Source organism: Bufo bufo, chromosome 7, assembly GCF_905171765.1.
Source record: "Bufo bufo chromosome 7, aBufBuf1.1, whole genome shotgun sequence".
Lineage (NCBI taxonomy): Eukaryota > Metazoa > Chordata > Amphibia > Anura > Bufonidae > Bufo > Bufo bufo.
In genome coordinates this window covers 189,766,709-189,778,989 of record NC_053395.1, presented here as the reverse complement: position 1 = coordinate 189,778,989, position 12,281 = coordinate 189,766,709, and the positions used below count along the sequence as shown (strand labels likewise).

At 41.7% G+C, this 12,281-nt stretch overlaps 1 protein-coding gene across 2 annotated transcripts in view; it reads left to right on the top strand.

Annotated features, from left to right (window-relative positions):
- The window catches only part of CERS6 (ceramide synthase 6), a 212,501-nt gene extending 200,512 nt beyond the window's left edge, over window positions 1–11,989 (top strand). The window contains exons 9-11 of one of the 2 annotated variants that reach the window (XM_040441027.1): window positions 5,522–5,678; window positions 8,156–8,179; window positions 9,658–11,989. In XM_040441027.1, coding sequence (XP_040296961.1) covers window positions 5,522–5,678; window positions 8,156–8,179; window positions 9,658–9,816 — 340 coding nt within the window. In that variant the 3' untranslated portion in view covers window positions 9,817–11,989. The remainder of the gene's footprint in view (window positions 1–5,521; window positions 5,679–8,155; window positions 8,180–9,657) is intronic. The other variant, XM_040441028.1, reaches the window with a different exon arrangement.
- The last annotated feature ends 292 nt before the right edge of the window (window positions 11,990–12,281 follow it).

Sequence of the window (12,281 nt, the reverse complement as noted above, 5' to 3'; positions counted from 1 at the left end):
TTTGTAATGTGTAGGGGCAGTGATACTGGACCATTTTTGTATTATACTTTAATTACTGAAATCATAGATTTCTATTAGAAAAACAGCTGTAAAGTGACCCATTTTGAGCCTTAGCAATGTCCCTCTGTCTTCTGTCTTGCTCAACACTGACTGTGTTATGTAAACAGAAGACAGAGGAGCCTTGCTAAGGCTCAAAGTGGGCCACTTTGCAGTTATTTTTCTAATAGAAATGTACAAATTCAGTCATTAAAGTATATTACAAAAATGGTCAGTATTGCTCCCCCTATACATTACAAAAAAAAAAAAAAAAAGAATGTCAGTTACATTTTAAATGATAACACATTATCTGCAGCCGGCACCACCAGGGGGAGCTCAGTGCAGAGTTATTACTGAGCTCTGTATAAGGTAGTGTAAGGAATGTAGGAAGCCAGAATTTTATCATGTCACGCTATTGTAATGACCCAGAGTGCCATTACCACTTCTGCACCCCGCTACTATCTCCTATGTTTAACCTTGTGTCATCTTGTGTATTTATTGCAGGCCTAAACACTGTGCATTTCCTATTTTGCAACTGTTCTGTTAAAATGTAATGTGCCTGGTTCAACAGCAGGTGGCAGCAAACACGGCAGAGCTACAGTTAGGTAGAATGGAGCTTTCCATAACATTCTAACCCCCCCTCTGCGGAGGAGTGGGCGAGTCCCATTTCCTGCAGGAAGGGTGGGGACCAGTCAGAGTCAGTTCAGCTTACCCCCTGCTAGGGGAAGGAAGCAATTCTCTTCTGGATGTGGAGGCCACAGCTTGAAGCCTCTGAAGCCAAGAAGTATAGTTCCCTGGACAAACCTAGAGTCAGGCTGTAAGAGAGAAGTTGCAACATCCTGCAGAAGCAGAGATTCTATTTAAGCCTGTCAGCACAGCAGAGCCAGAGAGCGACAGATGTAGCAGAGAGGAGTTTGCCTGCCACAGTTTTGTTCATGCTAAAGCCTGCTGGGAACCAAGACAAAGTCTGTAAATCATTAGGAGAAACGTTTATGCAAAGTAAAGCCATTTTCAACTTCATCACAAAGTCTAGACTCTAATTTGCTTCTTCATCCCCTTCATCAACAACCCCCCTTTTGATTGCTTCCAAGTCAAAGCCTGGGGTCCAACGTATCCAGGTAGGAGCACCGGGACACGTGCACCAACATTAAGGGACATTTAGGTCACTCTACAGCACTCTGGCATTCCTACACCTCGGTGCCATCCACAGTATCACTAAAAGGGGCCCTGTGCTCTTGTTACTTCACTGCAACTGACGTCACGAAAACAAGTACTTATTTACTCTTAAAGGGCCCTGGGGGGAGGCTCCCGTTGCACTATGTCTCTGAGAATGGGAGTAGTGGATTTTGCGCTTAGCATGTGAAAATGGAGCTAAAAATCCTATAAATATGTATTATGAAATTAAAGGGGTTGTCTCACTTTATCAAATAGCATTTATTGTATAGACAAAGTTAATACAAGGCCCTTACTAATGTATTGTGATTGTCCAGAGTTACAGCCACCGCTGCAGTGCAGATAAAAAATGCGCGCATGTGTGCCTATGCATGCTTCTGTGGTCCCTGCCACCAGAGAGACTGGCGCTTTTTCCTATAGTGTCCAAGCACGACCACCGCTGCTGGATTGCAGGGTGGTCGTAACCATTGTAAAAAGTGTATAATGTGTTGGAAAAATTTATCAAGCCAGCAAAGGAGGCGATATGGACAATCAAAATACATTAGTAAGTTCCTTGTATTAAGTATCTCTACATGATGCCATTTGCTGAAGTGAGAGAACCCCTTTAAATAAATTGGCACATTTAATTTACCCCTATAAACTGCAGTACTACATACTTCACACAGGGTGTCCCGATCACTATTTTCTATTCTCATACTGCGTCCCATTCTATGCTGTACATCCTCAAAGCTGCGCTGGATTACGTAGTCTGGACTGTTCAAGATCAGGAGGTCCTCTCCATTCTGTGTGCAAGCTCAAGAGTGCGGACTATGTAATTTAGCTCAGCTCTGAGGGATCTGGGCACTCTGTCAGTAGTACTTCATTTAACAGGGGTAAATCAAGGTGACAGACTCATTTTAAGACAAAATTATATTCAGAATTGGAGCTGCACTTTAAATGAGAGTTTCCATCTATTCTTTTCGAACTAAAGGTTTTATAATGTGCCCTATATATAGCATAGGTACCATAGCTGAAAACTGGATATTTAGACAAGGTTCACACAGCTCTCCATAAGTATAGCTTAGGCAGCACTGTCAATCTGCAGGCTATTGGTTTGGCTTATCCTTTCCACAATGGTCATTGGAAAATTAAAGACCATTCTGATGGTGACACGGTGCACCGTCTTTGGGACAGGATGGCCCCAAGCCTGAATTCCTGCTAAAAAGACAAGAAATCGTTTTTTTTCTGATATTAAAAATAGACTTTATCATTAGTGTCCCTTTATTCGTTAACCAATGGACGATGATTGTGACTAGGTGAGGACTGCTATTATCAGTGTTGAGTGTTATTTCTCAAACACCCCATGTGCAGTATATTTAGTTCTGCTTTGTTAGCTGTTATTCATTCTCGTAATCAATATATCTTTTTATCACTTACTAAAGTTTCCGCTAGATATTGTCAAGAGTCTATAAGTAATTTAGCAAGGATCAAACAGTGGTCATATGGTTATTGCAAGACGGTAAGGCTTTAATCATGAGTTGCCATAGGGAGCCCTCTGGCAAAAGAAATGTTGAGTAGTCTAAGACACAGCAGTTACAAGAGAAAGTAATTATCGTACAATGTCAAAATAAAGAGAATCGTGTTTCAACTTAAGACTTGTCAAGTCTGCTTTACTTAATTCAAGGAATGCGTCACTTTTCTTGACATATCATACACCAGAACAGAAGAATGATAGCTTTCCAATGGCTGGAGCCCAACGATTGGGGCTATTTCCAATACTGTACCCAAACCCCTTTCAGTTATGAATCTCTGCCGACACACCTCCCAACTGTCCCATTTTTTTAAATCAGAATCGTCTTGCAAAATAGACTTAAGCATGGGCTGGCATATACAAATGTACTATTCCTCACCAAATATTGTGGGGCTGTACTTAAAATGAGGATTCAAATGTTTGGATTACAGTAGGAAGTTTGCCCAACAGAGTTTTACTTTGATAAAGCCATCGAAATCTGTTGGCTTCTAAGAAGCAGGCTGAAAATAAAAATGTGACCAATGAAGGCAATAGGTTAAGGTGCATAAAAAATGACCTTATTGCTATTTTGGGTGACCCTTCACAATGTGTTGAGACACAATTAAATTATTATTTTCAAATGGTCACTAGGACCAATAGTTGTCTCTTGGTTGACACTCACTGTGTCAACCAAGAGACAACTATTGGTCCTAGTGACCATTTGAAAATAATAAGAAATGACCTTGACCCCGTATGCTAATGGAATTCAATACTCAATGAAAGACTGTGTGATACTGTATCTAGATATGATACTTGCAGGAAGGACACTTTGGACAGTTGGATACTCACTAACTCTGAACCCGAAAAAAAAAAAATTTGCCTGATTGTGTAGAAAATTTATCAAAATGGCGCACATGGCATGACTTGCTAGACACAATTTTATTCCTTACACCACCTGATGGCTGGCACGTGTACATCTTTCCTATATTTTCATCCATAAATTGGTGCATTTTATGTCATTACCTTTTTTCAGATGACTTTGGGGGTTAGTTGTAAAAACTCTCTCAGACTCAATAACTTTGAGATCTCCCAAATACTGTATTTTGGTTCAATTTGCAATAAAATTGTGGTGCATTGTGCAATCATGATGCATTTTTCTGTACATCTCCCCCGCTATATACATGGATAAGGAAACAATGTCCCACCTTTGACACTTGAGATTTTAAAAAGTTTGAGAAACTGTAGAATTCTGTAATTTAAGAGTTACAAAAAGTGTAAATTGTGTCCCATAGCAACCAACTCCCAACCCAATTCCAGCTCTCATTTACCCTTTTAAAATGCACTTTTCTCTATTACTTTTTTCTACCCAGTGTGTGATAACTTGAGTCCATTGAATGGGTGCAGCTGCTATACTGATTTTCTAACAGTAGGTGGCACAGGCTTCACATGACAGCTCTGTGAATCCTTGGTCTAGACTAGAAAAACGTGCAATGTATTGTGTATGATTATCCATTTATTAATCCACGCACGATAATTTCGGATGACAGTTACAGACCCAAGTTCAAAGAATTATTGTGATCTAGGATGCTATGAGTTCAGATCTGTAATGGTAGGACCATGCTGCAGATACTGTGGTCAAGTACCACACAATCATACGAGCCACAGTTGGATGCAAGTACCTAACTAGGACCATACTGTTGTTCTGTATTGTTAATGGTCAAGTGGTATTTTTTATTTTCTTTATTATCCTTACTCATATAGCGCAACACTTTACAGACATTTGCATCACACTGTCCACATTGGAGCTCACAATCTAAGTTCCCTATCAGAATGTCTTTGGAGTGAGTGAGGAAACCAGAGGAAACCCACACAAACACGGGGAGAACATGCAAACTCCATGCAGATGTTGTTCTTTGTCGGATTCAAACCCAGGACCCCAGCGCTGCGAGGCACCAGTGTTTAACCACTGAGCCACGGTACTGCCCAGGTGTTATGGCAAGTGCGCAATGGCCACTACCAAAGCAGACCAACAAAACAACAAGGGCTTGTACGGCTTATTGTTACTTTTATTGTTACACTTAGAAGTTTACAAAAAGACTAAGCAGATTGTATTTATGAACTTCTCAATGTACGAGTGACTGCCATCTAGTGGTCATACGTGTCATAACTGCAGACTCATGAAATCTCATACCATTGTACAAAGAGGCTTCGAGAAGGAGCCATATTGAAATGATATATATTTGTCTGTCCTATTCAATGTTGCATTGGATGCCTTTCTGGAGTGTAATAATATTACAGGCTATAGCTACTAGAGAGGGGTCGTTGATCCAGGGAGTTATTCTGATTGCCTGATTGGAGTCGGGAAGGAATTTTTTTCCCCTAAAATAGGGAAAATTGGCTTCTACCTCACTGTTTATTTTTTTTCCCCCCTTCCTCTGGATCAACTTTCAGGATAACAGGGCGAACTGGATGGACAGATGTCTTTTTTTCAGCCCATGTTACCATGTTAGTATGTGGGAAAAGAGATGTCCTAGTCACTTTATGCGGATTTTCTGCTCTGAACGATGACTATCACTTTTAACCCCTTTGTGTCACCAAGGCGAGGCTTACATTTGCAGCAAAGAATCTGAAGTGCTTGCATCATTCATGCTCCACGGTCTGCTGCTCTTTAATTAGGTGGAGGGATGTACTCATTAAAGTAAAGTGGTTGTCATCCTCCATGCCCACTGTTTGCACTCAGCCACCGTTTAGCGGCCTCTTTGGTTATATAAAGGCACGGGTATAATTTTCTGTGCAGCTAACACTTCTGACTTTGTGTTGCAGGATACTAAACACTACTCTGTTTGAAAGCTGGGAAATTGTCGGCCCTTATCCCTCCTGGTGGGTCTTTAATCTCCTGCTGTTACTGCTTCAATCTCTGCATCTATTCTGGTCTTACCTAATAGTCAAGATTGCTTGTAAAGCCATCTCGAAAGGCAAGGTGAGAATGAAGTTTCCCATTTCTCTTTCTCTAGACCAGCGTACCCTGCTGCTATTTAATTTCATGCAATTATGTATGAGGCTTTTTATTTATTTATTTATTTCTTTTTTGGATGAGAAGTAAAATTAAAATGCAGTTGCAAGCAGAATGTATTATTATAATTGTATTATTATGGGCAAGGGGAGGGGGTTAGTTCGTTAACAATGGTTTCGGCAGCAGGGGTTGGAATAGATGCCATTGTATGGACGGACAGCAATCCATTGAGGGCACTTTGTGGCAGGCATTGGAACCAGTGCAGTAGGTACTGGCTGTGATTAGCCAATAAGTACTGCTCCGGCTGCCGTCCAAAGGAATACGCTGAGTTGTATGAAATCTATTGGCCTCCAGCTGTCACTCAATGGAGTATAGGAAAAGGGAATGGATTCAATGTGGCCAGTCTGAGCTGCTCCCCTCTTACTCATTGGCTCCATTGGCCCCATAGTAGCTACACCTCTAGGTACGCACTTTTATATACACCCCTGGACAAAGGCTAATTGGAAAGTGGCATTTTTGGCTGGCAGTGAAGGGTTTGGTTGGCAAGAGCACTCAAGACAGTGAATGACTGGTCCTACCATGAGTATAGTTTATGGCTAGAACTAATATTACTACATATGTGTGACTTTAACCATATATAGCAATAGTAGTTTTTTTTTATGTGGCCATGAGGATAATACATAAATGCAATGCATGGTTGGCACTATACAGAACTGTATTTATTATAGTATCTGGATGACACTATGTATAGAAAATGGGTTTCCGGTACTTGATTGGTAGGGATATTTGCTAGTAATCAGATGGGACAGCTGCCCCTTTAATATTCATCCAGGCATGTTGGCTCATCTGTGTATGGTAGTTTATGGTACTGTATTGTAATGACCCCTGGTTACTATAATATATGTGCTGCTAACCAAAGCTGAAATACGTTTGGAAGTGCATGTAGCATAAATGATTTGGAGATTTCAGGATAAAATGCTCCATTTCTTTAGTACAAAGCAGTTGCTTGTTACAGGCAGTGAGTATGGAACCACTGGGCCAACCAACTGGTTTGAGCTAGTCCTAAGGTAGACCTAAACTTTGGGATAGACCTAAGGGGATATTCTGGCATTCCCCTGCAATTCATTCTTTAACCCCCTATACAGGGATCTAGACTTTGCTGCATTGGTGCCACCAGGCTGCTACCTCATGGTGTTGTCCTAGTGTGGTTGGCAGCTAACCCACTGGGAGAGACACTGGTGCAAAGCACCGAGGGATCAGACAATGCTTGTGGTGTCAGGAATGAGGCATCTAGTCTGAAGTCAGGGCGGGCAGCAAAGAGTTAATACTGTACACAAGCTAAGGTCAGGGCAGAAGAAGATGGAGGTTGGTACACGTTCAGACAATCTGAACAGAAAACAGAACAGATAGCAAGCTAGAATAACCTAAAGCTCAGGCACCCTCCCCAAGGAGAAGGGGCCTTAAATACCCAAAGGGGGCCAGACATAGGCTGGAACAGATCAGGTCCCATGCGCTGGCCCTTTAGGAATCAGCAAGAGCACACGTGTTCTAAGAACGTTAAGGGGAGGGTCCTTGGCAGCAAGAGCAGGCTGCAGCCTGCAGAAAGACAAAGCCGGGGGTGAGCAGCAGAACCAGAACCTCGGCACCCCGGCGGCAACATCAGCAGGAGGGATGCGGCGATTGCCCCAGACAGCAGGGTATCGACGGGCATGGAGCACCGCAAAAATCTCAGTTGTGTGTTACCACCACTAGGAGGAGCCAATCTGTTCTATTTTCAGAGTTGTATACAGAACATCCCCTAGTGCTGGTGAGATTTTTGCAACATATCCCTTAGGGTCCATTCACACGTCCGCAATTCTGTTCCGCATTTTGCGGAACGGAATTGCGGACCCATTCATTTCTATGGGGCCGCACGATGTGCAGCCCAGATCCGGAATTTTGGATCCGCACTTCCAGGTCCGCAATTCCGTTCCCAGAAAAAAATAGAACTTGTCCAATTCTTGTCCGCTATTGCAGACAAGAATAGGCATTTTCTATTAAGTGCCGGCGATGTACAGTCTGCAAAATGCGGAAGGCACATTGCCGGTGTCTGTGTTTTGCGGATCCGCAGATCCGTGGATTCGCAAAACATTTATGGACGTGTGTATAGAATATTAGGAAAATGCTCCATATACCGGTATCATAAAACATCAGGTTATAATTGTGTTTGTTTTCTGAAAATATAATAAAAAGTAATAATTTTGTCTTATCTTTCATTTATGTAATGAATGGATCATTAGTTTTGTGCGGCTGTTTACTTGTGATTCGCCGTGTTCAAGCACCTCGTTATGATTCTGCATTATTGCCATGTGCGGCTGTTACTCTTGAGATTACCTATTTTCACACATAAATATACATTCTCTTGACTTCACAATTATGTTCTTTTTTCTTTGCTGCGATCGAAGACCGGGAAATGGAATCCTTTGCATGTAAGTGCTGCTAACAATTTACTTGACTCTGCAGCTGACACTCTGACCATGCTGGTCCACAAACACCTTTAATGAAATGATGTTTTGTATCCATTCTCAGTGTATTTTGTCTGATAGCCAGTGAATTACAACACTTATATACAGCAGCCCTAACGAATATTAAGGGGGTTAAATGCCCTTTTACAAATTAGGGGTTTCCCACCCAAGACCCACCTATTGCTGTGTAAACAGTGAATTATTGTCCCCACTCTGCTGACCACTTAAAGTGTAACCAGGGGTGCACCTAGCCTTTCTGCTGCCTGAGGCAAAAACTGATACAGTGCACCCCCCCCCCCCCCCCACCCATCAATGCCAATTTCTTAACCTAACTCCTTCCCTTCAGCCCATGGCCCTTCCGCTGCCCCTCCCCCCTTTTGCCCCTACCTTGTGCTGCCTGAGGCGATCGCCTCACCTGGCCTCATTGTTGGTGCACCCCTGTCATTTCAGTTGAAAGAGTCTTCTTAGCAAAGCTCTAAGTGAGCGGTGCTAAAGAGTCTGTCTCCAGTCTTCAGCGTTTTACTGAGCACTGAAGATGCCTGTGTATAACAAGCCAGGCAAAACAAGGCAGGCTGATGGATAATGATAAGGCACATGCACATAGTCAGGGACTTGGGTACTAATAAGAGGTAGGTTTGAAGCCTCTGTATGTTACACACAGGTGTCTTCAGCACTCAGTAGAATGCTGAAGACTGAAGTCAGATTCTCTTTATCAATGCTATTAGATCTTTGCTAAGATTCTTTACATCCTGTTTTCTAATATAAAGAAACACCTTTTCCTAACATATTCCCTAATAAAGTATATTATAAAAATGTTGTCTCTACATTATAATATAATTAAACGGAATAGAAAGTTAGATTTTAAGATAGTCAGTAACTCTTAACCATTCCAAGAAAGTGTTTTGGGCATCCACTATGAGTCATTGCCCAGAACAGAACTGAATATGGTAGCTGAGGATTCACAAATTTGTAAAGTGGCAAGACTTTCCTTGTCTCTTGAGTTTATGTCTCATTTTGAACATGGAAACATCCTGCTGACTTTAGTAGCAGCTTATTGGCCATCTAGTAGTCCGTCATCTTGTCTACTATCTAAAGAATTCAAGCTTCCTTGCACAAATATATATAAAGCTATTCTGTATCATTCACCTGTTCTCAATTGATACATATACGATGCAATACACGATACAATGCATATACAATACTTGATGGCATTAGACCAATGAAATACTATCCACATCACTCATGCATTACATACAGTACATATCAGGAGATTCAGGACCAAACTTGACTACTAGCTACAAAGGAAACAATGCTACTAGCACTGGGATTTTTGCAATTGCTTTGGACGAAGAATGGAAGACATTACTTAACTGGTGGTTGGGCACCATTTTTATTTATTTATTTTTGAACTATTCTCACCATTTTCTTTTCAATATTTGTAGGTGTCAAAGGATGACAGAAGTGATATTGAATCCAGCTCGGATGAAGAAGATTCAGTACCACGCACACAGAAATCACATCACACCAGTACCAATGGGGTCAACAGCTCAAATGGAACAAATGGTTACCTCACTGGTGCCGCACCTTCAGATGAACATTAGAGAAAAAGAAACAATTCTTCAATTGAACAATAAACTGTTTGCTACAGGACACATCTAGTAACTCGTGAATGAGGTTTCTCCATGTATCTCTGCATCAGAAACCAATATAGGAATATTCAAACTGTGCACTACCATTATTTGTCATGACTTGAGGAAGGAGTAATAATGAGCAACATGTGCGGGCATGCTTTGGGTTTCAACATGAATCAGTATTTTCATCAGCCTGAACGTTATATATTGTTCATATTTGAAGGGTATGTCTGTTTGTATTAGAAGGTTCCCGCCCAAAAAAACTCTGATCACAGATAGTGCTAAAACCTCCAGCGATCATCTATAATCAGGACAGGCAAGTCTTCTGTAAGTGTTCATTTCCCCCCACAGCACCACCTCAGGTGAAAAGAAGCATTACATGATGCTAGCTTTGTAATGCTCATCCAGACTGGGTCCTCCAGAGAGATGCTGTTTGCAGCTGTTTGCTATATCTAGTTTATGGAAGTAACAAATGTGGCACTCAGAATTTCCTAATAGGATATATGGATTTTCTAAACCAGACAACGCCACTAAAGCAGTTGTTCACTTTGAACAACTCTCTTTGCTTCAAATCTTTCCTGCAATAAGCTACTGTATTTGCAGATGTCCCAGTGCTGGGACTTCTTTCAATGAGTGCCAATGTCAAGAGAACAGCAAGTCCCAGGAACCAGATGTGAGTCTGAAAAATTTCTGCAGACATCTAACTTTTTGCATCTTTTTCAATTGATGTCTATGAAATGTAATATCGCCTGATCACTAAATCATCATGGTGACTCCTACAGGGCTTCAGATATCTCCAGTATTTTGTCACTACGGGGAAAATGAAGCATTGCTCTCTGTCCATTATTCAAGTCATCCATTTATTTCAGTAAATTCAAAGGAAAAGTACTCAAGTTTTATTTATTTTTTCTTTAAATTTCACTGTGTACGATGGTGATGAAGATCTGCAGTGGTATTACTCTTGATTGATATACTTTTCATAATCATCAGTTTGATTTTCTGTGTCAGTGTGATTAAAACTTGACATATTGTGGTAAATTATAGTTGTCAGTGTGTGCAAATCATGTACATAAAATGGAAGACATATAGAGAGCCTCATATACAAAGTGTTGTATGAACTGTCGGAAAAGACTGTGGAGTCTTGGCCGATCCTCATGTCCTCTGATGCTGAGGAGTGTGTGATTTCCCCTGCAGATTCTGCAGTATTTCGGCCCATTTTGGGCATTAAGGTTCAAGATTTATTTTTTTCTATTTCTTTTCTATTGATGTAGTTTCAAAGTCCTGTATTTTTCAGCGCCACCATATTGGGTTGCATAAAACTTACTGCTTAGCTTTTTTTTCTATAGTTTTTGGTAGGGAATACAAAAAATCTGCATTTCCACTACTGTCTTTAGTCCCCCCCCCGTACCCCCCCACTGTTTACATATGATTAATATAACACTTTAGCTTTACCACGGCATTTAATAGGTTCAACAGCCAGAAGGAGAAGCTTCTCAGATCTTGGCCATTATAGCTGGAGTCCAGGAGTTACTGCTTAGGTCCATTAATGATCGCAAGGGTACATCTGAGCCTTTGAGATCACTGTGACTTACATAAAGCAGCATGGTGCCTTAATTTACCGGGGACATCCATCCTTTACTAAGAGATGGCCTATCCTCAATTCCTTAGGATAGGCCATCACTAGCTGTTCGAGACCCCGCACTCTCCTCGATCAGTGCTTCGGTTGTAGCTCTATTGACGGAAGTCGACATCAGAACTACAAAGCACCTTCTTATAGTGAAGGGAGCTTATTAATACATAACATTGACTTCAGTGGGAGCAATTCTGTAGTAATGAGCTCCCTCCAGCGGGAAGTTGACACAGATGTTTGGTTCCGGTGCCGACAGAGCTACACCCAAACAGATGATTGTCAGGCCCCTGCCAATCAGCTAATGATGAGCTATCATGACGATCCAAGGACTCTCCTTGACCTAGAGAGTCCACCTTGAGCTTCACTCCTGGACCCAGAGAGCTTGTTTGGGACCCTGGTCCAATGACCATGGGCCAGGATAGACATAAGAGCTAATTGGGACCCGGATCCACTGACCACATGTCTGCACTATTAAGGCGCAATCTTAGATCATAACCACTTTTCCTGTCCCCAAATTTTGTGGTTGCTCTACTTTATTCCCTGGCATTGAAGTCCCCTGAGAAGTCAGTTGTACCCTGATATAAGGATGGCATGTTGAGCAGTGCTAGGGTTATTAGGGTATAGGCCCAATAGTAGAGCTAGGTCCCGGATGGTGTCATCCTTGTCAGGGCGGGTGCTCTGGATTTACAGTCATTGCTAGGGACTGATAGCTTCCTCTATCTACTTGTGGGTTGCAAGGTTATAAAAGGGACTTGTAGCAGATTTTTTATACAGCAGACCTGTTCTGGTCGAGTCTTCATTTCAA